Here is a 25,204-nt window from a genome sequence, read left to right as displayed (position 1 = left end):
CAGCTGTGAGCCACCATGCCCAGCCTCCATGGATTGTTTTCACAGACAATCTTATCTCCACTAAGGCTGTTCATGATCTACTTTGTTGCCTTCAACTAACTATGTTGAATGCTTTTCAGTTTCTTCAGCATTCCGTTTTATGCTCTAACTCACCTACATATATTTGCTTATGTTGTTTTTCCCACCTTAAATAGCTTCACCAGATTCTTAACTTGAACTCTACTAGCCTTTCAACACTCAGTTCTGGCATACGTGGTCTGGGAAGATAATTTTTCCATGCCCCACCCTCCATTTCCCTGCCAGTAATTCCCTATACCCTCACACACACACATGTTTATGCAAACGCAAATCTTCCTCTTTGCATTAATTGACTCTTGTCCATACATCCATCACAAAACTTATCACATTCTACTTGTGTTTATTGTCCCATTTCATACCGCTACTAGAAGGTGAATTCCTTTCAGGTATACTGCATCTTCCATCATTATACCACTGTATTTTTCTTTTCTTCTTTTTTTAAATTTTTTTGAGATAAGGTCTCACTGTCACCCAGGCTGGAGTGCAGTGGCACAATCTCGGCTTACTGCAGCCTCAACCTCCAGGCTCAAGCAATCCTCCTGCCTTAACCTCCCAAGTAGCTGGGACTATAGGTGCACAACACCACGCCTGGTTAATTTTTAAAAATTTTTATTAAAGAAGAGTTCTCACTTTGTTGCCCAGGCTGATGTTGATCTCCTGGCCTCAAGCGATCCTCCCACCTTGGCTTCCCAAAGTGCTAGGATTACGGGCATGAGCCACCCTGACCAGCCCTGTATTTTTCAAAGTGCCTAGTACCTAAATTTATTTCATTTAAGAGTTGGTCCATGAGGCAGGGTGCGGTGACTCACGCCTGTAATCCCAGCACTTTGGGAGGCCGAGGCGGGCTGATCACGAGGTCAAGAGATAGAGACCATCCTGGCCAACATGGTGACACCTCGTCTCTACTAAAAATACAAAAATTATCTGGGCATGGTGACATGTGCCTGTAGTCCCAGCTACTCGGGAGGCTGAGGCAGGAGAATCGCTTGAACCTGGTATGCAGAGGTTGCCTTGAGCCGAAATTGCACCATCTCAAAAAAATGTTCAATGAATAAATATTTAGATAATAGAGAAATCAGTGTTAGTTGGAGTGGTAGATTAGGCACCTGGGACAGCTGGATGTTAAAGTGGATTTTGAAAGAGGAGTAGTGCATGGATCAGCATTTCAGGAGGAAGAGCATGAACAAAGGCATAGAGGTAGGATGGGAGAAGAAAGGCAAATGACATCAAGAGAACAGCAGGTAGGGAGTGGCTGAACAGCCTGAAGAGATCAAGTGCATTAGAAAAAGCCTGAAGGCTAGATTGGAGAATTTAGGCTTGATTCAATAGGCAGGAGAGGTTCATAATTTGAAGATTTCAATTATCTGACAGTGAAATAAATGCACTGATGGAAAACCTAGAGTTATGTGTAACAATAGTAGGACTTTAATAAAAGGTGAAAAATTAAAGAGAGTTATAAGGCAGAAAAACAATAAATGTCATTTGTTAGTGTCCTTATTTGGAAAATACATATATGTATATAATGATAAAATAATATTACATGTACTCAGTGTACAAAGACTATAATATATTTACAATGGACCTATTTTCCTGGAAGCTAATTAACTATTTTTAATTTTTGCTTCCTGAGACCTCTACCAATTCTTCCGTAACTGCCCAGACATTCAAGTTGTTACTTGTTTGTATATACTACTGTATCTCTACATTGCTTTCAAGAATTTTTGCCAGATCTATGTCTTTGATAAGATTGTAAAAAAAACAGGTAAATACATGTATTACTTTTCTTTAACATGAAGTTTAGTTGATTGAAAAGTACTCACTCTAAGCATGAGCACAACTGAATACATATTAAAAACTGGTAAAAGAACATAGTTTTAAAGTAATTGATAACCACATAAAATTTTATTATAAACTAAAGTGACTTTTTCAATGTTAGTAGCTATTTATACTTTATAGAGCAAATCTGATTTGTGAATTAAATATTTTTTCCTAATTTGAAGATAAATGTTATTTAAAGATTATAAAATATCTCAATATTTTTGAATATACATACGTGCACATATATATGTACAATTAAGAATATGTATATGTGTTACTTTCATGAAACATGATGGCTAAATGAAAGTAGAGTTAATTCATGAGCAGGGAAGTACCCAGTCTTCCAGCCTTGTTTCAGCCATCCATTCCCTTGAGAAGGCAAATTTTGTTCAGACACAAAAGAAAAATGTACTATTAAAATGCAATTCAGAAGTGATAAAAACTGGAAGTGCAGCAGCCGGCTCACAGCACCTCCTTTGTATACTCAGGGACATCGGGGCTACATTAATTTTTTTGTGTTTGATGTCCATCCCATGTGCAAATTAGCACTGGAAGGACCATAATCTATCTTATATGAGAGCTCTTTTCCCAAGTGCATATGTAATACATGCTTCTGTAACTTTGTATAATTCAAAGTTCTGTATTCTGTTTATTTTTTATTTTAAATAGTGTTAGAAAATACTTTCTTTGGAAAATATTAAGAATTTTTAAATAAATATTAAAAAGAAATTGCAGAGAAGTGTTAAAATTGATGAAAGAATGCTACTTTTTCTGTTTATTAAATGACAAAAATAATAATTTTCAGTTGAATTTAGATTTTTAAAAACACCTTTCTTTATCTTAACTAAATGAGATCATCTATATGAAAATGTTGGCATATAGTAATGGCTCAATAAATATATGTTGAACCTCAACTTTTTTTTAAAGTCTGAATTTCAGAATATTTTTCTTAGGAGAATATTTTATTTTGCTATATATAGTTTCTATTTCCCAGAGCTTCCACTTTTCTCTAAATGTTTCTTTTATTTAAAAAACCTTCCAACTTTTATTTCATTAATACCATATCTCCTTTGATTATATGTGTTAAAAATTTCTGAATTTACTCCTTTTTGCTGCATCATGATGTCTGTTTCCTCTAGCTTATTCCTTATGTTTGGATTTGTGTCCTTCTTCCACATTGGTTATTTTCCCACTGGTGAACCATTCTTAAGTTTATATTAAAAGGGAAAATGTAAAAATTAGATTAGAAACTCTATGGGTATAAAAGAGTGGCTTTTTGATAGATTTTATTATACTCTGATACACCCTTTTAATTAAAACATCCCCAAATTGTTGATATTTGAACTCGTTTCTCTAAGAACTGTCATATCTTTTCAGAACATGCAATCAGTCTTCTGAAGGATATAAGTCCAAGCTGCCAGTGCACTTAAGAGACGAGCAAGGAAAGAGTTCAATGGCCAGTCTTTGGATTAAAATCTACATATTCCATTTGGTGCCTCCCCTTAGCCTTCCTCAGTACATGCTTTCCTTGAGACTAGAGCTTTTTGGTGTAAATTTTTTCTGAGAATATGCTTTTATGGATACATGGACTGGGACATGGACCTGGGGATTTCATTACTCCTTACATAAGCTTTCAGCTGTTTTCAGCTTCATTCCTTCTCTCACTTTCTGGAATAATTGTAGATTTATTTCCCGAGCTTTTCCCTGGTTCTGCAGGACAAATTGCCCTGTTTCTCTTTGACATCTCATTCTTCTGGCACCTAGATTTCAGTTTTCTTAACACTTTTGTGTCATTTATGAATTTTCTATCTTCCTTCCACCTGCTAAAAATTAATTGGTGTTTTCAATTGCTCTTTCTTATTTTCTGTCCTATTTCTTCTTATAGGTTTATAACTTTTTAAAAAAATTTCTTTACTCTTATTTCAGTGTGTTTTGGTGAGGGATCTGGGTTACACTAAAAGCATATCACAATCTTAGATGTTCTGTGAGAGTTTATATGGGTTTTAAAAGTTTGGTCTTTTCTGTTGATCATAAAAATATCTAAAGTAATAATGGTGATGATAATGATAATGGTTGCTGCAACAGGTTCCTTCGATTTTTACATCTGCTTTTAGCACCGACATTATTTATTGGACACAACCTTTTCAGCCTCCATGTTAAATACCTTACATAAATTAAGTTGTTCATTCATTGTAATAACCCTATATGGAAGTCAAGGCTCATTCAGGTAACTTGCATAGGGTAATACAGCTAGCAAAGCAAAGCTAAGGTGTGATTACAGGTCTGGCTGACTTGAAGGCCCCATTATTCGTAACTGCTACTGCTACCAATAATGCCACCATTATTCAAGTGACTTAAAATTGAAGAAAGCCTACTTCAATGAGAATTGGCTGTACTGGCTGTCCTTTTGATTTAGGGATAATATTTTAAAATTAAGAACATTTTCATTTATATGATGAATTTTGAGTTTTTTGGCATAATTAATTCATAAATGTATTATTTAGCATTATCTCTATATAAAATACTTGAGACTCACAAAAATTCTGTGAAGAACATTTTAGTATCTCCATTTGCAGAATAGAAAATAAAGATTAATAGAAGTAATTAACACAGGTAATCAATGGCAGAGGTTGAAATGGAATCTAGGTATTCTGATTCTAAATCATGTATTATTTTCACTGTACTATAGTACTTCTCCAAAGCTTTATTTTAAAAATCAAGTGTCTCTAAAAATGAAGTTAAGAATAGCTCCTAAATATTTCTTTCAGGTTTTTGCCATTTTCTTCATACCATAAAAATGAAAAGTACATCCCATCAATGCATTTATCAAGCAAGTATTGTCCTATTTCTCACAAAGAACAATTCCGAAGTGAAAATCCTAAGAAATGGATCTGTGACAAGGTGAGTTAACAAAACATTTTAAAAAGTTATTCCTTTTTAAAAGCTAGAAATATACATTAATTAGAGCAAGTATAAATATTCTTATTACAATTAAGACCTTTATGGTAACAAAATTATTTATAGACAGCTGTTTTAGGTACAGATGGTGCTGCTGACCTATGTAAGATTTTTTTTTTTCAGTATTGTATTCCTAAGTTTTATGACTTAGCTATAACTTAGCTGCCCTAGGGTCAAAGGCATGGATCACTGGCATTGGCATATGACCAGGGTGAGGGCTTGAGTATGAGGTCACAGAATGGAGTTAAGCTAATTCTTGGGCATGGAGATCAGGGCTTGTTTGCTCTCTCTCAATCTATGTATGTATGTTTATAGATAGCTAAATAAAGAAGGGGAAGAGAAGACATGCATTATATAAAACATGGTGTATAACATACATTTAACATGCATATATGTATATGTGCAACTCCTGAGTGTCATATGCACTTGCATAGCAGGTACAGCACGTATGTGTGGCACTTGTGTGATATATTAGTCTGTACTCAGGCTGCCACAACAAAGTACCATAGACTAACTTCAACCACAGACATTTATTTTCTTACAATTCTGGAGGCTGGAAGTCTGAGATAACTGCCAACATAGTTTCTGGTGAGGCCTTTCTTCCTGGCTTGTAGGCAGCTACCATCTCCCTGTTTGCTCATATAACCTCTTCTTTCTGGGCAGAGAGAGGGCAGGCTCTCTTGTGTCTCTCCCTGTAAGGGCACTAATCCCAAGAGACCAGGACCCTCCCTTCATGACCTTATTTAACCTTAATCACCTCCTTACAGGTTCTGTTTCTAATACAGTCACATTACAGGTTAGAGATTCAACCTATGAATTCTGGGGAAACAGAATTCATTTCATAGCCTTCCATTTCTAGCACCCAAAACTCATGCACACTTGAATGCAAATACATTCTTTCCATCTCAAAAGCCACAAGAATCTTAATACATTTAGTACCCGCTCTAACTCTAAAGTCATAGCTAAATCATAGGAACATGACAAGGATGCCCACTCTTTTTTTTTTTTTCTTTTTTGAGATGAAGTCTCACTCTGTCACTCAGGCTGGAGTGCAATGGCGCAATCTTGGCTCACTACAACCTCCGCCCCCCGGATTCAAGCGATTCTCCTGCCTCAGCCTCCCAAGTAGCTAGAACTACAGGCACATGCCACCACGCCTGGCTAATTTTTTTGTATTTTTAATAGAGACGGGGTTTCACCATATTAGCCATGATGGTCTCCTTCCCCTGACCTTGTGATCTACTGGCATCATCCTCCCAAAGTTCTGGGATTACAGGCATGAGCCACCGCACCCGGCCTCAAGGATGCCCAGTCTTACAACTACTATTCAGTATAGTACTGGAAGTCCTAGCCAGAGCAATTAGGCAGAGAAAGAAAGAAAAGGCATCCACACTGGGAAGTAAGATGTAAAATTGTCTGTTTGCAGATGACATGATCTTAAATATTCAAAACCCTAAAGACTCCACACCAAAGACTATTAGAACTAATAAACAAATGCAAAAAGGTTTCAGGATACAAAATGAACATACAAATATTAGTAGCATTTCCATACACTAACAATGAACTGTCCCAAAAAGAAATCAAGATAATAATCCCATATAGGAATAACTAAGGAAGTAAAAGATCTGTACACTGAAAACTATAAAATACTGATGACATAAATTAAAGAAGACACAAATAAATGGAAAGGTATTCTGTGTTCATGGACTGGGAGAATTTAATATTGCTAAAATGTCCATCTAAACAAAGTGATCTATTGAGTCAATGCAATCCCTATCAAAATCCCAATGTCATTTTTCACAGAAACAGAAAAAATAATCCTTGACCAGGCTGGGTGGCTCATGCCTGTAATCCCAGCGCTTTGGGAGGCCAAGGTGGGCAGATCACTTGAGATCAGGAGTTCGAGACCAGCATGGCCAACATGGTGAAACCCTGCCTCTACTAATAATACAAAATGTAGCCAGGTGTGGTGGTGCCCACCTGTGGTCCCAGCTACTTGGGAGGCTGAGGCAGGAGAATCGCTTGAAACTTGGAGACGGAGGTTTCAGTGAGCTGAGATCGTGCCACAGCACTCCAGCCTGGGTGAAAAAGTAAGACTCTGTCTCAAAAGAGAAAAAACAAAAAAGAAGAAGAAAAGGAAAAACAATCCTAAAATTCCTGAACCACAAAAGACCCTGAACAGCCAAAGCAGTCTTGAGCAAAAAGACTAAAGATGTAAGGATCACACTACCTGATTTCAAATTATATTACAAAGTCATAGTAATCAATACAACATGGTCCTGGGATAAAAAATGGAATAGGATACAGAGCCCAGAAATAAATGCACACATTTATGCCCAATTGATCTTTGACAAAGGTGCCAAATACAAACAATGGGGACAGGATGGTCTCTTCAATGAACGGTGATGAGAAAACTGTATATCCACATGCAGAAGAATGAAAGTGAATCCTTATCTCACACTATATGCAAATATCAACTAAAACTAGATTAAGACCTGAAACTGTAAAACTACTAGAAGGAAATATAGGAAAAAAGATTCTTGACATTGGTCTAAGCAATTATTTTTTGGATATGACCCCAAAAGTATAGGCAACAAAAGCAAAAATAGACAAATAGAATTGCATCAAACCAAAAAGCTTTGCACAGCAAAGGAAATGATCAACAGCATAAGGAGACAGACTATGAAATAGGAAGAAATATTTGCAAACCATACAAATTGATAGAGTTAATATCTGAAATATATAAGGAACCCATACAGCTCAATAGCAAGAAAACAAATAACCTCTTCTAAAAATGGGCAAAAGACTGGAATAGACATTTCTCAAAAGAAGACATACAAATGGCCAACAAGTATATGAGAAGATGCTTAGCATCACTAATCATCAGGGAAATGCAAACAGAAACCACAATGAGATATAACTTTACACATGTTAGAATGGCTATTACCAAAAAGACAAAAGATAACATATTGGCAAGGATGTGGAGAAAATGGAATGCTTGTACACTATTTGTGGGAATACAGATTAGTACAGTCATTATGGAAGATGGTGGTTCTTCAAAAAATTAAAAATAGAACTACTGTACAATCCAGCAATCCTATTCCTGGGTATAGATTCAAAGGAAGTGAAATCAGTATATTGAAGAGATATCTGCAGCCCCATGTTTACTGCAGCATTTTCAAAATCGCCAAGATATGGGATCAAATTATTCATTAAAGGATAAATGGATAAAGAAAATGTGCTAGATATACACATTGGAATACTATTCAGCTTTTAAAAAGAAGGACATTCTGTCATTTGTGATAACATGGATGAACCTGGAGAACCTTACACTAAATGAAATGTTAGGCACAGAAAGACAAATACTGCATGACGTCATTTATATGTGAAATCTGAAAAAAATCAAACTCAGAAGTACAGAGTGGAATTGTGGTTACTAGGGACTTGAGGCAGGAGGTAGGGGTGAGAAATGAGGAGACGATTGTCAGAAGGTACCAAGTTCCAATTAGGATGAATAGTTCTGGAGATCTATTATACAGCATGGTGACTAAAATTAATAATGTATTGTATACTTGAAAATGACTCAGAGCATAGATCTTAAATGTTCTTATCACAAAATAGAAATAACTGTGCTAAATGTTATGCATATGTTAATTAGCATGATTGTGGTAATCATTTCACAATGCATATGTATATCAGAACATCATGTTGTACACTGTAAATATATACAATTTTTACAAATGGTCAACAAGTATATGAGAAGATGCTCTACATTACTATCATCAGGGAAATGTAAATAGAAACCACAATGGCATGTAACCTCACACATGTTAGAATGGCTATTAACAAAAAGACAAAAGATGACATGTATTGGCAAGGATATGCTGTGTTCATGAACTGGAAGAATTTAAATTGTTAAAATGTCCATACAACCAAAGTAATCTGTTGAGTCACTGCAGGTGTATTTAATTTGTGAATTACACCTCAGTAAAGCTGTGGGAAAACAAAGAAAGAACTACCAAGAAATACCATATAATCAGATACGGGTGAAACTTGCCTCATCCTGAGGTAAACTGCCTCTCTAGCTGTGAACCTGTGAAACCAGTCAAGTTATGTGCTTCCAAAATGCAATAATAAGACATGCAAAGGGGAGATATTTCTATGCCAAAAGGGAAAAATTGGAAGAAAGGAATGGATGATGTGTCTCAGAGAAGTGTAAAACTTAACAAGGCAAATTCTATTTGATGTTAAGACTTGAAAATAATACTTTTTGGTTCAATATTTTGCTCTCCAGTTCCTCTGGGATGGCAGGGTCACCCTGATGACTCTGTGGGTGAGGCAGAGTCTCTCTGCAAGGGCCCTGCCCACAAGGCTCCCTGTAAAGGTGGGTCCTGCCCTAGAGGCACTGAACAGGGTCATCCTGCCCCATGGAATCTGGAGAGGTGGCCCCAGTCTTTGAAACCTAGAAGGAAACAGTCCTGCTCCTTGGGCCTCTTGTAGGAGTAGCAGCCCCAGTGATCTCTGAATCCCCTTAGGAGTCATTCTTCCCTTTGCTTGAATAGTGGTCCAGTCCTTGTAGAATCCAAGAAGTCCCACAATCTGCCTTAATTCTTTTCTGCTTTCTCTGCACCATTTACTTCAAACTCTTGGTGTCTTAGCTGATATAATCTCATCTCTGTTCCTGGTTTCTGTCAATAGAGCTGATGAAGTCCTTGAGTCCCAATATCTCTTTATCTGTTTATTAGTCAAGAATTTTTTTCTAGGCACTGGAAATATAAGATATTGTTTCTGCCATGTTATGTGTTTCCTTAGCAATATGTTCCTAATCTAGCTCAAAACCCAGCACTCACAGACTGTTGTATGACATCATTTAAAGTTAATCACCTTCTTAAAAGCTCTGTCTCCAATATATAGTCACATTGAGAGTTAGGCTTCAACACATGAGTGGTGGGGGGGGGGGGCTACAAAATTCAGGCTATACCACCTAACATACATGTTATATATGCAGCACACATGGTGATTATAGTTAACAATGTATACTTGTATACAAACATACATATACATATTTATCTTTGTGCTGCACTTATATATAGGGAAAAAAATTGAGTGGCACATATATACCATGGAATACTATATAGCCATAAAAAAGAATGAAGTCATGTCCTTTGCAGCAACATTGGTGTAGCTGGAGGCCATTATTCTAAGTGAATTAATGCAGACATAGAAAATCAAATTCTGCATGTTCTGACTTTTAAGTGGGAGCTAAACAATGAGTACACATGGACATAAAGATGGAAAAAATAGATACTGGGGTCTCCAAAAGAGGGGAGGGAGGGAGGGAGGAATTGGGGCAAGGGTTGAAAAACTACTTATTGAGTGCTATGTTCAGCATTTGGGTGATGGGATCAATAAAAGTCCAAACCCCAGTATTAACATAATATATTCATATAACAAACCTGTGTATATGTACACCCTGAAATGAAAAAAAATCACATATAAAAGGAAACCTATTTTACTAAGGACATTCCTAAGAGAGTTTGCTTTTCTGAAAACATTTAGTGTAACTGTCATTACACTACATATTCTGCAAAATTTAAATATTATGGTTCATCATATTATGTTTTATATCTATAGCTTTTTAATTTAATTTTTGGCTTAGAATAAAACTTTCAATAGATCTGAATGAACAGGATAATGTATATGTATATTCCTTGCCCATATTATAATTCAATAAGGGCTTCAGAATTAAGAACATTAGTCAGAAAACATGATATATAAAGGAAGAAAGAAAACAAATATTTCTTATCTGATTTCAAAATATTTTTTACCTCTTAAATAAAAATGTCTGAATTGGGAACACAAGTCTTGGACTATAAGAGATGAAAAGGGAAAGTTCTTACTATGCATTTAACCTGTTGCTCCTTGTAGGGAGAAAATATAATTTCTTTTCTTTCCCTCATAGATTCTTAGTTGAGATATTTTCCTGAAAAGTCAGATTAACAAGAGAAAAACTCAGTCAAATTGTATTAACACATGCCATACCCATCACGTGGAAGAGACCTCAGTTCAAAAGTATTTCTCAAAGCAGTGGCATAGGGGCCTTGCATAAATAGTACTTTAATAAAGAGCTCTACATTCTATATAGTGACAAAACAAAGAATAGTGTATCTCCACACTTCCACAACGCAGGAAAATGTGGGAAGATACATTCATGGAAAGAACAAAGTCTCCTCCAGGATCTTCTGGCACCACTGTCTCTGAGCTCTGTTTCTGAGCTGATAAGCAAGTGTTGTAAAAGTGCCTGCCTTTAGGTGGGAAAGGCAAAGGGGAAGGGCAGAATGTGCCCCTGCATTTTAACCTTCTTTAGCTCTGTGATCCCCAGTGTTTCAGAGAGGAATATTTTGATTTCCTTCACTAACAATTAAAAAATACACACACACACACACACACACACATCTTAGAATTTACACAAAATGAGTGACTTTCTGGAAAAAGATTGGGGCCACTAGAAAGGGTATGGTTCCACATATTACCAGACCTAATGATTCTATTAATAGTCTATCAGTGAGGATTCATTCCTTTGCATACTGCCTCCTTCCTGAAGGGATTTAAGGCATCTTTCTAAAAGTAAAATACAAATAAAAATACAAAAATTAGCAGCTGGGCGTGGTGATGCGTGCCTGTAGTCCTAGCTACTCGGGAGGCTGAGGCAGGAGAATCGCTTGAACCTGGGAAGCGGAGGTTGCAGTGAGCCAAAATCGCACCACTGCACTCCAGCCTGGTGACAGAGCGAGACTCTGTCTCAAAAAATAATAATAAATAATTAAATAAAAGTAAAATGCAATAAGGGTCATATTATTGAAGTAAGGATACAGGGAAATGATCTAAGATGAGAAGAGTTTATATGCCTGCAACATAAAGGGAAAGCATCACTGTGGTGGTGATTTATGAATTTCAGCTTCCAGGTGTCCAACATAAAAAGGAAGACAAAAGTCACAGATGGATCTTCCTTTCTCAAAAGGAAAAAATGTTAGACCCAAAAGAAAAACAAGGTGTTTCTTTACTAAACTCTAAGAAACATTCTTTTTTTAAAGGACATTATAAATATGGGATTGCCAAGGGGTGAGACATGCTGGAAAGTAAATTGGATACTTCAGAAAGTAATTTTTTTTTTTTGGCAGCTACTAAGACATCTTAATTAAAAATGGCCTTCAAAAATGTTAGTAATTCCAAGGCATAAAGAATGTATACAGTGAGTTGTTTGACCTAGTTCACCCTTAGAACTGATTGACAAACCTAAATGTTGATGATAATATCTGTCTTGGTCTGTTTTGTGTTGCTATAACAGAATACCTGAGACTAAGTAATTTATAAGACAAGAGGCTTATTTAGCTCACGGTTCTGGAGTCTGAAAAGTACAATAAGGCTGGCACTGGCATCTTCCTGGCTTCTGGTGAGGGCTTTTGTGCTGTGTCATAACATGGCGGAGAAGGTCAAAGGGGAAGCAGGCACACGAGGAGGCAAAACCCAAGAGGCGTACTGAATTTATAATAACCAACCCTTGAGGGAATTAATCCATCCTCTTAAGAATCTAATATAATCAGAGAGAACTCACTCAGAACTACTAGAATGGCACCAAGCAATTCATGAGATATCTGTTGCCATGACCCAAACACCTTCCACTAGGTTCCACCTCCTAAAACCACCACATTGGGGATCAAATTTAAACATGAGTTTTGGTGAGAACCAACTGAAGCCATAGCAATGTCATTTCATAAAATTCAGCAATCAACTTGTTCTAGGCACATTTTTCTTTTTTTTTTAAATTATACTTTATGTTCTAGGGTACATGTGCACAACAGGCAGGTTTGTTACATATGTATACATGTGCCATGTTGGTGTGCTGCACCCATTAACTCCTCATTTACATTAAGTATATCTCCTAATGCTATCCCTCCCCCCTCCCTCCACCCCACACCAGGCCCTAGTGTGTGATGTTTCCCTTCCCGTGTCCAAGTGATCTCATTGTTCAACTCCCACCTATGAGTGAGAACACACAGTGTTTGACTTTCTGTTCTTGTGATAGTTTGCTGAGAATGATGCTTTCCAGCTGCATCCATGTCCCTACAAAGGACATGAATTCATCCTTTTTTATGGCTGCATAGTATTCCATAGTGTATATGTGCCACATTTTCTTAATCCAGTCTATCATTGACAGACATTTGGGTTGGTTCCAAGTCTTTGCTCTTGTGAATTGTGCCGCAGTAAACATACATGTACATGTGTCTTTATAGCAGCATGATTTATAATCCTTTGGGTATATACCCAATAATGGGATGGCTGGGTCAAATGGCATTTCTAGTTCTAGATCCTTGAGGAATCGCCACACTGTCTTCCACAATGGTTGAACTAGTTTACAGTCCCACCAACAGTGTAAAAGTGTTCCCGTTTCTCCACATCCTCTCCAGCACCTGTTGTTTCCTGACTTTTTAATGATCGCCATTCTAACTGGTGTGAGATGGTATCTAATTGTGGTTTTGATTTGCATTTCTCTGATGTCCAGTGATGATGAGCATTTTTCATGTGTCTGTTGGCTGCAAATGTTTCTAATTGATATGCAACCATTCAGAATGTAAGCTAAATATGCTTTTTAACTATTTATCTAATTTCATATTTTAAACATGTGTAATGTGATCTGTATCTCATTTTCTATTTGACATAAACATTTGTTGCTTTGATACCATCTCACCATTCTATTTAATTCAAGGAGGTGTTCATTTCTTTAAAATATAAATGACTTGTGACATTAAGCTGCTTCAGAGTAAGAAATGTTCTTGTGCAAAATGTGTTTCCTAAAATAATACTTCCTTTTGGTTTTATGCAACAGATTCACTTCATATTTTCTGATGTATTTTTCGAGAATATGCATTTACCTAACCATAAAGTAAGCAACTTTATGGAAATATAAAAACTTTTGGATATGCAGTAAAAAGAAAAATAGTATATTTTGTTACTCTGGAGAAATAATTTTATGCCTCCATATACTTTTAAAAAGCATACATACTTACGGAAAATAATCACACATAATTGTTCTTGTTGTCCCTGTGTATTAGTCTGTTTTCACACTGTGATAAAGAAACTACCTGGCCGAGGCGGGTGGATCACAAGGTCAGGAGTTCGAGACCAGCCTGGCCAACATGGTGAAACCCCGCCTCTTCTAAAGATACAAAAATTAAATGGGTGTGGTAGCACACACCTGTAATCCAAGTTACTCGGGAGGCTGACGCAAGAGAATCGCTTGAACCCAGGAGGTGGAGGTTGAAGTGAGCCGAGACCATCCCATTGCAGGTCAGCCTGGGTGATAGAGTGGGACTCTGTCTTAAAAGAAAAGAAAGGAAGGAAGGAAGGAACGAACTACTTGAGAACCTGAGACTGGGTAATTTTTAAAAGAAAGAGGTTTAATGGACTCACAGTTTTGCATGACTGGGGAAGCCTCAGGAAACTTACAATCATGGCAGATGGTAAAAGGTGAAGGGGAAGTAAGGCATGTCTTACATGGTAGCAGGTGAGAGAGAAGAGTGCAAGGGAGAACTGCCAAATACTTTTTTAAAACAATCAGATATGCAGCCATAAAAAAGGATGAATTTGCGTCCTTTGTAGGGACATGGATGCAGCTGGAAACCATCATTCTTAGCAAACTATCACAAGAACAGAAAACCAAACACCGCATGTTCTCACTCATAGGTGGGAACTGAACAATGAGATCACTTGGACTCAGGAAGGGGAACATCACACACCGGGGCCTATCATGGGGAGGGGGGAGGGGGGAGGGATTGCATTGGGAGTTATACCTGATGTAAATGACGAGTTGATGGGTGCAGCAGACCAACATGGCACAAGTATACATATGTAACAAACCTGCACGTTATGCACATGTACCCTACAACTTAAAGTATAATAATAATAAATAAATTAAAAAAAAAAAAAAGAAAGAAAACTCACTGTCACAAGCACAGCATGGGGGATACCACCCCTATAATCCAATTACCTCCTACCAGATCCCTCCCTTGACACATGAGGATTACAATTTTAATGAGATTTGGATGGGGACACAGAGCCAAACCATATCACCCTAAAAATTAAAAGAAAAATTGTAGGTATTTTTATTTTTATTATTATTACTGTTTTTTGTTTGTTTGTTTGTTTGTTTTTGAGATAAAGAGTCTTGCTCTGTTGCCGAGGCTGAAGTACAGTGGTGCAATCTCAGTTCACTGCAACCTCCGCCTCCCAAGCTCAAGCGATTCTCATGCCTCAGCATCCAAAATAGCTGGGATTATGGGCATGCACCACCATGCCCAGCTAATTTTTGTATTTTTTGTAGAGATGGGGTTTTATCATGCCGGCCAGGCTGGTCTCGAACTCCTGGCCACAAGTGATCCATCAAGCCAAGGTTTCCAAAAGTGCTGGGATTACAGGCTTGAGCCACCACACCCAGAGATTGTAGGTATTCTTTAAATCATAATACATCATCAGCCCCTCTAACCCCATACAAAACCATGTAGAAAATTATTCAAAACAACTTTACATTTCTCCCTCCTTCCTTACTTTCCTTCCTTTTTTCTTCCTCTTTTCCTCCCTCCCTTCCTGATTTCTCCCCATCTTCTTCTTATCTCTTAAAATAAACAATACCATTAAATAAACAAACTTACAAAAATTAGCTGGGCATGGTGGTGCACACCTGTAATCCCAGCTACTCAGGAGACTGAGGCAGGAGAAATGCTTGAACCTGGGAGGCAGAGGTTGTAATGAACAGAGATTGCGCCACTGCACTCCAGGCTGGGCAACAGAGTGAGACTCCGTCTCAAAAAACAAATACAAACAAACAAACAAAAAACAAACAAAACTATGTCTCTGTGTGGTGGCTAGCACAATCTGCACAATACATAGGTAGTCATTTTATTGGTTAAACATAAAATCTTAGAATTATTAGAAATACTTTATAATTTGATTTGATATTAAGCAACTTGGATGGGGCTTGCATTCAATAGGTTGCTAAAAGACTTTTTTCTATACTTTTATAAAACTTTGTTTCTTGATATTGGAAATTTGAGGCTTCAATTTATTAATTATTAGTGGATTAGAGAAAATCTTACGGAGACTAGAGATGTCAGGTTCAAAATGTTGAAGAAAGAAAAGGCTGCACTTTGGGAGGCTGAGGCGGGCAGATCAAGAGGTCAGGAGATGGAGACCATCCTGGCTAACACGGTGAAAACCCGTCTCTAGTAAAAATACAAAAAATTAGCCAGGTGCGGTGGTGGGCGCCTGTAATCCCAGCTACTTGGGAGGCTGAGGCAGGAGAATGGCGTGAATCCGGGAGGCGGAGTTTGCAGTGAGTCGAGATCACGCCACTGCACTACAGCCTGGGCGACAGAGCTAGACTCCATCTCAAAAAAAAAAAAAAAAAAAAAGGAAAGAAAAAGAAAAGAAAAAAGAAAAGAAAAGAAAAGACAAGACAGGGCTGACATGAACTTATCCTTCTTCTATGGCAAGATGGAGTTGAATGCAATAGATTGACTTTAGCCAAGAAAGCTCAAGCAAGTATATTTGACTTCTGTCCTTCACTCTTCCCATTATGTTTTAAGATTGTCTATGTAGAAATCTTTCATCCACTTATATTATTTTTAAACATAGAAGTTGTACTTTTCGAATGATTTATTAACCAGTTGTATTAAAAGGTGTCAGTTGGCAGAAAATCAAAGGTAAGTAAATACTCTTCCTCTCATCACATTCATATGTATCAAATATTATTTACATTTTTGTTTTATTTTTAATGCTATTGAAATGAAGAACACTATACAAAGAAACCAGAGTCAGCAAATTTAGAGCAAATAATACTATTTTTTCTCAAAAGTATGAAAGTAAATAATGAAAAGTAGCATACATATAATTTTTGAAAGTGTGGAAATCAAAATAATAAGATAATGTATATATATATACCATATAATTTACTCATTTTTTTTAGTCTATTTGTAAACTGCCCAAGTTAAGTTGTTAGATTCTAAGTCTGTGTCTTAAATGGTCGAACTTTTTAAGATCAGGTAAATTCTTTGTATTTATAAATTCTTTATTGTGCTGATCTCCATATTTAAACTAGATGTGAAATTAAATAAGGAGAATCTACCAGTCACTATTAATTTAATCTATTTGGGTGGATCTAAAAGAGTTAGACACTAAAAAATTCAGTGTACTAAAAACATCCTTTTGGTTGTCAAAACATTCACATATGTTCATATTTACTGAAGCAGAAATGATATTCTAAAGCCTTTATCTGAATTGGAATGAGTTTCCATAGACATTTTAGACAACTGATTTTAATGGAACCATTTCATGTTTTCCCTTGTTTGCAAAATTCAGGAAGAGACTCTTTCAAGATGGTTCATGTTGATAGAGCTTTTCCTCATACATCTTATTACAGGTGAATTACAACAGTAGAGAAGTCCTTTTTTGTTATTTTCACATGCATTTTGGTCCTAAACAGGATTTTATAAGCTTTAAAGCATAAAAATATCCAGTACCCTAAAGAATTAATTTAGAGAACCTAAGCATATTGCACAGAACATAAAGTTGACCTTTACTGTCTACGGCTTTTGGAATGGAGTGGGATGTAGAACACATCATAGATTTAATGTGGCACATCGTTGTCTGCAGAAACTTGGGTGGGACTGTGACTGCTTGCCCATTGCACCCGGTGATTGAATCTGCTGTCACCAGCATCCTGATAATAATGAACATTCAGCTTAACGACCGTGATTATGATTATCATAATTGATGTGCAAGTGCAGTGTGTGGGGATCATTACAGCTGAACTGTACAGCAGAGAAACATGCCTCAGTTATGGATAATTTTACTTTTATGCATTGATTGGGATAAAATATGCCTTTCTATTTAAACAGACCAGCTTCATATAATTTTAAGAATCTTTCCATACATGCTGATTGATGATTATGCACTTGCTGAAAAACAGCCCCTTACAGTTGTTTGTTTTGTGTTGTTTCATTTCATTAGCAAATGTAAACAATTAAATAATTAGGTGTAATTGAGGGAAAATACTTTGCTTATGAGGATGGCCTTCAATAATCAAATATTCAGTTTAAGTGTTTTTTCTCTCTCCTTCTTTGACAGTATATTAGAGACTGAATTTCTTCAGTTTTCTTCCTCTGATTACCCTTGTTTAGTCTTTCTAAGGACAGTAGGCTTCAGGAAAAGTAAAAATTTATGTGAATTTTTATTATAAATCTATAGATGCATTTGTATATGCATATATTTATATATGTATATGTATGCTGTAGCCTATTATGCATTTCAGAAAATTGGGCAGAGCCAAATATCATATTGTATTACTTACTAAAATAATATTTAGCCCATAGAATACTTTAAATGTATTATGTTAAGATACATACTAACATATGCTAACTAACGTATGCTAATGTATTATGTTAAGATGCATACTAACATATACTAACATTTATGCTACCTTTGTTTTTTAATCTGGTTTGTTTCTGATCAATTTGATACATTGTTTAGTAATTTCCAATTATGCTTTTAAAAATGATACAACAGGGTTCCTGATTTGAATTTTAACTTGTAAATGGAAATAATATGTGCAATGATGTGTCCAAGATTTTCAAAAGATTAGATCTGAGCATATTCATTATAATCATTAACCTAAGGGCACAATTTGCATTTGATTCTAAAATATTTCATTTAAATGATGAAAAAACATAATGGAACAAATTTTTTACAAAGAAGCATGGTAAGCCTTTTTTAAAATCTCTGTATTTTGTAACTGCAATAAAGCTTGAAACTGAGAGATCTCTCCATTAGATTATTAATAACTATACAGCTCTGAAGAGACTGTGGTTAACATTTCCTTCGGAGGTCTGTAAGATTTACACTACCCCAGGTAAGATGTTTGCCCTAGATGTGCAGCTGTACACTGTGGTGGAGGACAAAATCTTTTTCTGACAGTGAGAGGTTTAATAGCTTGCCTATGAAATTTTCTTTCTGAAAGTTTTTAATCCCAATATGATTTCTGAACTTTATGAAAAGTTTCTCCTGAAGTTTCTAAGTCTCAGGCCAGGTGCAATGGCTCAGTTCTGTAATCCCAGCACTTTGGGAGGCTGAGGCAGGAGGATTCATTGAGCCTAGGAGTTTGAGACCAGCCTGGGCAATGTAGTGAGACCCTGTCTCCACAAAAAATTTCAAAATTTTCTAGGCATGCTGGCACATGTCTGTAGTTCCATCTACTTGAGAGGTTGATGTAGGAGGATTGTATGAGCCCATGAGTTGGAGGCTGCAGTAAGCCATGATGGCACAATTGCACTCCAGCCTAGGTGACAGAGAAATACCTCATCTCTTAAAAAAATAAAATAAGAAGTTTGTAAGTCTCTAAAAATTCAACATATGCCAGTCTTCTCTGCATTGTTACTCATCTAGAATGAGAGTTAAATTCTTCATCTGACAAAGATCATGGAATACGTTATCTCTGCATTTCTCTACGATTAAACTCTTAACCTTATGTTTTTAAATTTGAAGGCCTCAATTTACTTTATTCTTGCTGTTGTAGGAAACTGTGCCAAGATATCAGTGTGAATTGTGGCCTCCATACCTACTGCCTTCATTCCAAAGTATAAGATTATTGCTTTAATATCTTTCTGTGACTTTCTGGTCTTGATTTGACTCAGACAAGAGGAGGTTGTACTAGAATAAGGGGACCCCAAATGACTGGAAATATAAATAGGAAATATACATTATGCCTTAGAAAGAGGCTGACTTTGGTCTTAAGAATCATAGAAATACTTGAAATATAACCTGAACACAAAAGTTAGCTAATAGTACTTATTCAACTGTCCTTATGGCTATATCTGGAGGTTTGGCATGGAGAATTCAAATGGATATTTATGTGTACTTCTAGGTAGGACCCTATCAAACCATTTAGCAGCAGTATGTTTTGCGTACTGCCACTGAGATGAATGTTTTTATACATATACATGTATCTTTGCCCTAATGATTTCCTGAAAGTAAAATTTCTGAGTCAAAGAATGTGATGGTTAGTTTTATGTTATGTCAGTTTGACTAGGCTATAATACCATTATTTAATCAAACACTGTCTAGGTGATGTTGTGAAGGTGTTTTGCTGATGTGCTTAAGATCTATAATCAGTTGACTTTATGTAAACTAGATTACCCTCCATAATGTGGGTGGGTCTCATTCAATAAGTTAGAGGTTTTAAGAACAAAAACAGAGGGTTCCCAGAGAAGATATTCTGCTTCAAGGCTGCAACATCAATTCCTGTTTGTGTTTTCAGTTTACAGGAGTGGACTGCCTTACAGATATAAAACCTGCCAGTTTCCAAAACTGCACAAGCCAGTTCTTTAAAATACATTCACCCCTCCCCTGACATCTATCTCATTGGTTATCTTTCCTTGGAAAACTCTGACTGATGTAGAGTGATCACATATTATTAATACTTCCATTATGTATTATCAAACTGCTCTGAAGCAGAATGAATGAAAAAGTACTTTATTCCACATATATACATATCCCTTCATTGTTGTTAACACTGGTTATTCTCAGTGGTTTTTACAAAAGATGTACACACATCTTTAGTCATAAATCAACTGGAATTATGTTTGCTACTGCATAAATTTATAGGTTAATTTAGGAAGAATTGACTTTTAATATATTGAGTCTTAGCATTCAAGAACATGCTTTCTCTCTCAATTTATTAAAAATTTTTAAATTGACCTTAAGAAGAGTTTTGTAACTTTTCCAGTTTCCAATTATTGGCTAAGCATATTTCTAATTATTTTGTATTTCTATTCTGATTAGGATTTTCTTTTACCTTATTATTTAAGTTATTAATGAAAAATAGATAAAAATAGTCATCATTCACTTCTGAGCATAAAGTTGGCTATTGGATACATAATATACACACACACACAATTTTAACTACTTGATAGTGTCATACATACATATAAGTAGTTAAAATATGATATTGAAATATTAAGAAGTTATCTTTTTGAGTGAGGTAATTATTGAATTCTATTAAATAATTTCTTAGTATCTAAAAAGATCAATATGCTTTTCCTCTTTAACCTTTTAAAACAATGTACTACATCAATATATGCTGTAATATTGAACCATCCTTGTATTCCTGGTATAAACCCTCTCTAGTTTATAAAGTGTTATTCTCCCGCATGGTGCTAAAATTGATCTAGTTTTTATACATACTGTTGATCAAATAAATCTCTTATATGTCTCTAGTTTTCTCATAACTCAGCTATTCTTATCTGCTTTTACTTCCTTTGGGTTCAGCTCATGAATTAGTCTTACAGGGAACTGGCCTTAAAAAAAATTAGAAGAAAAAATGAGTACCTCTTAGTAAATATTATAGAAGTAAAATTTTAGTGAAATCTGAAACATATTGTTTTTTCTTTCTTTTTTTTTTTTTTCTTGAGATGGAGTCTTACTCTGTCGATCAGGTTGGAGTGCAGTGGAATCATCTTGGCTCACTGCAAGCTCTGCCTCCTGGATTCATGCCATTCTCCTGCCTCAGCCTCCCAAGTAGCTGTGACTACAGGCACCCACCACCACACCTGGCTAATTTTTTGTATTTTTAGTAGAGGCAGGATTTCACCATGTTAGCCAGGAAGGTCTTGATCTCCTGACCTTCGTGATCCGCTTGCCTCAGCCTCCCAAAGTGCTGGGATGAAACTGTTTTAAGATTATTAAAGGATATCAAACTGGAGGATATTTAGTAAATGCATCCTCTCATTTCTCCCAGTTTTCTTGTGAACAAATCTTCCAGATGGTGATATGGTTTGGCTATGTCCCCACCTAAATCTCATCTTGAATTGTAGTTCCCATAATCCTCAACTGTGGTGGGAGGGACACACTGGAGGTAATTGAATCAAGGGGTCAGTTTCCCACATGCTATTCTCATAATAGCAAACAAGTTCTCATAAGATCTGACAGTTTTATAAGAGGCTTTCCCCTTCATTCAACTCTCCTTCTCCTTGCTGCCATCGTGTGAAGAAGGAAATGTTTGCTTCCCCTTCTGCCATGATTGTAAGTTTCCTGAGGCCTCCCCAGCCCTGTGGAACTCGGTCAATTAAACCTCTTTTCTTTATAATTTACCCAGTCTCAGGCAGTTCTTTATAGCAGTGTGAGAAAGAACTAATACAGATGGTGGTGATGATGTGTGTGTCTATCCAAAGTAAGATCCTCGACTGAGTGGAAACATACCAAATCAATTTTACCCTCAAGATGTTGCCCTGAAATTGCAGCATAGTTTACCTCATGTGGTTTCAAAAGCTACCTTTAAATGGGCTATATTACAGGAGTCTAATATTTTTCTTCTAGGTACAATTTTCTGCTCTGCTATTGGCCACATCTTGTTATTTGTCTATAGGTTAATGACTAGGATCACACATGCATATTCTAGAGGCATGCCCAATAATTTCCCTGTAACTTTATGAAACATTTTGTATTACTGAACTTCAGCTTCCCATGTATCTCTGCATGCTGATTTTCCTCTTAATTTTAGCATTTCTGGTACAGTCCCCATTCATTATTCTCATTCAGAAAAGGGAATCTCAAACAATTAAATTGAATTAATTTATCATGCTTTTCTGAAAACTATATTTTATATGATTAGATTGCAAGAATTCACTTTAATTTTAGAAAATTTAGAAAAGAGAGACGCAAATAGAGAAAATAAAACCACCTCTTATTCATTGCCAGTATTTTATTATTCTTACAGTACTATTTCAATCTCACTTTTGAACATATAATCTACCACCCTGATACATACAGAAAGTAAGTTTGCACTTGATATATTCTTTCATAGCCTGTTGTATTCAGTTATCATCCTTGGACATCACATTTTGCCTGAATGCTCTGAATATTTTTCTTTGTCTTTAAAGATTAATACAGTCAATCATCACTTTAATGGGGGTATGCTCTGAGAAATGTATCATTAGATAATGTAGTTGTGTGAACATCATAAAGTGTACTTACACAAACCTAGATGGTATAGCCTACTACAGACCTAGGCTATATGGTATAGCCTATTGCTCCTAAGCTAAAAACCTGTACAGCATGTTCCTGTAGTGAATATTGTAGACAGTTGTAATGCAATGATAAGTATTTGAGTATATAAATGTATCTAAATATAGAACAGTTACAGTAAAAATATAGTTAAAAACCATACAGTAAATTATAAACTTATGGGAACACCATCATATATGTGTTAGTTTTGTGGCTTACGGTTTATCATTTCAGTTTACATTTTTTCAGGTACATAGTTGTTCCTTTCAATATATAGATTTAAAGCTTTCTCATATTTCTGAAAATATTTATTATAGTTTGAAATATTCTTTTTTACTCTTTCATCATCTTAGAGACTCTAATTATATTTAACGTTGAATCTTCTTTGCCTATCTGTCACTTTAACCCTTTTCTCTCTCACCCATATTACTTATTTAATTTTTCTTTTTCTTTTTTTTTTTTTTGGCTTTCTTTTAAATTTGTATTCAAATCTATTTCCTTTGGGCCATGTATAATTTACTTTTCCAATATGATTTTGTCTTTTTCCTCAGTTTCTTTTCTGGGTTTAAATAAGCTTCCTGCATATCTTTCTGGGTTTTGGTACATTTCTCTTCTTAGTTTGTGAGTTTTTATATAAAAATATTTCTTAATTCTTGTTTGAGAATATTTAATTCAATTTGGAATGTTTTCTTATTGTTTTCCAGAATTTTCATTTGCTAAAACGTTTGAATTTTCACTTTGATTTTTTTACCTCACAGTGACTTTTTAATGAGGTTTTATTTTTACTTATTTTCTTTATTTTATGGACAGAGTTCCTAGGTCAAGTACATACATTTTTGTTAGTATGGTAAATTTGGTTTCTTTAATAAAATGATGTTTAGGGAAGAAGAGGGAGCTGATGTCTTGTGGTTTTATTTCTGCAGGATCCTTATTTTTCCACTTTTACTTCCTCCTTTTCTTCCATTTCTGACTCAAGGGGGCATATTTCTCTATCACCCTCTTCCCTAGAAGCAATCTCTTCAGATTCCGTGCTCTTCTCTATCTATAGTTGATGCCATGAACTATCAAGTTACAGGCCTGTGTTTAGCCTTTTAACACTTAGTTTTGAAGTTTATCTTTCTGGAGGTTATTTTAATCAGTGTTCTCTGTGCCCCTCACCTCCTTCTATAGCCTTCAGTAAGCTTTCTCTTCCCTTGCTTTTGACACCCAAAGGTTTGCAACAATGAGGAAAGCTACTGTATTAACTCTCAGATTTTGATGCTTCTTTCTTTAATTATAAGTAACAAGATTTGTATTCTTTACTTCCTAGTAAGGCTGAAGGTATGTGTCATGTTTAGTTTTACTTGTGTTCCTTGATAATATTATAATGTATGGAGATATTTGGATTTAGGCAGCTTCCATTTTCTTAGGGCCAGCTAAAACTCCTTGAAGATCATATTTAGCAACAGTTGTCTTTAGTCATTCAACAAATACTGAACACCTTCTGTGGGGCAGGAAGTATGCTAGACAATTTAGAATGTAAATTAATCACTGTTCTAAATACCCCAAAGGAAAAGGTCATATATCTGTAAGACTGGATAGTAAAGAACCCTAACTTGTCTAGGAAATCTGGAGGAACTCGTAGAGAAAATGATGCTTCATCTCAAATGAGAAGAAATGGTGATCACAAATAGGAATACTGTGTGTGTGTGTGTGTGTGTGTGGTGAGTGGATGCGGGAGGTAGCTTCTGGACAGAAGGATCGGTAAGTGCCAAACACCTATGATTGCAGACAACATGGACTTCCAGTTCTCAAGGAACATGAACTTTCCAGCTTCAAAAAGTTATTAGGACTGAAGTTCAGAGAATAAGGACAAAGATGTTAAACAAGAAGACCGGAGATCTGGCCGGATATAGAACATGTAGGTACCCTCTAGGCCATCCTAAAGAATTCAGTCTTTAGGAGAGTTAAATGGTTTTAAGCAAGTGTTGAAAAAGTGAGGTTTATGCTTTTAAGAAGTTTTCTCTGGATACAATGTGGATACTGAATTTTAGAGAGACCAGAATGAATGGAGAGGAGACAAGTTTGTGAGCAGTAGTCCGAATTATATTTAATGTAGTTTGTTCTAGAAGAATGGCAGTGGATTTGGAGAGATATGAATTAACTTTAGAAGTATTAAGAATACAGATAATGTTAAAACTTGAAAATGGATTGAGTATGATGGAATAAGAAAGTAAGTTTTCTTACTACTTTTGACTTT

The 25,204-nt window shown here is 35.9% G+C and overlaps 1 protein-coding gene across 1 annotated transcript in view; it reads left to right on the top strand.

Moving 5' to 3' along the window:
- SPATA17 (spermatogenesis associated 17) overlaps positions 1-25,204 on the top strand; it is a 233,015-nt gene that overhangs the window by 160,158 nt on the left and 47,653 nt on the right. The window contains exon 9 of the mRNA XM_025397478.1: positions 4,665-4,797. Coding sequence (XP_025253263.1) covers positions 4,665-4,797 — 133 coding nt within the window. The remainder of the gene's footprint in view (positions 1-4,664; positions 4,798-25,204) is intronic.

The sequence above is a fragment of the Theropithecus gelada genome, chromosome 1 (genome assembly GCF_003255815.1).
Source record: "Theropithecus gelada isolate Dixy chromosome 1, Tgel_1.0, whole genome shotgun sequence".
Lineage (NCBI taxonomy): Eukaryota > Metazoa > Chordata > Mammalia > Primates > Cercopithecidae > Theropithecus > Theropithecus gelada.
Note: the sequence above shows the minus strand (reverse complement) of the source record. Positions and strands in the feature narration are given on the sequence as shown.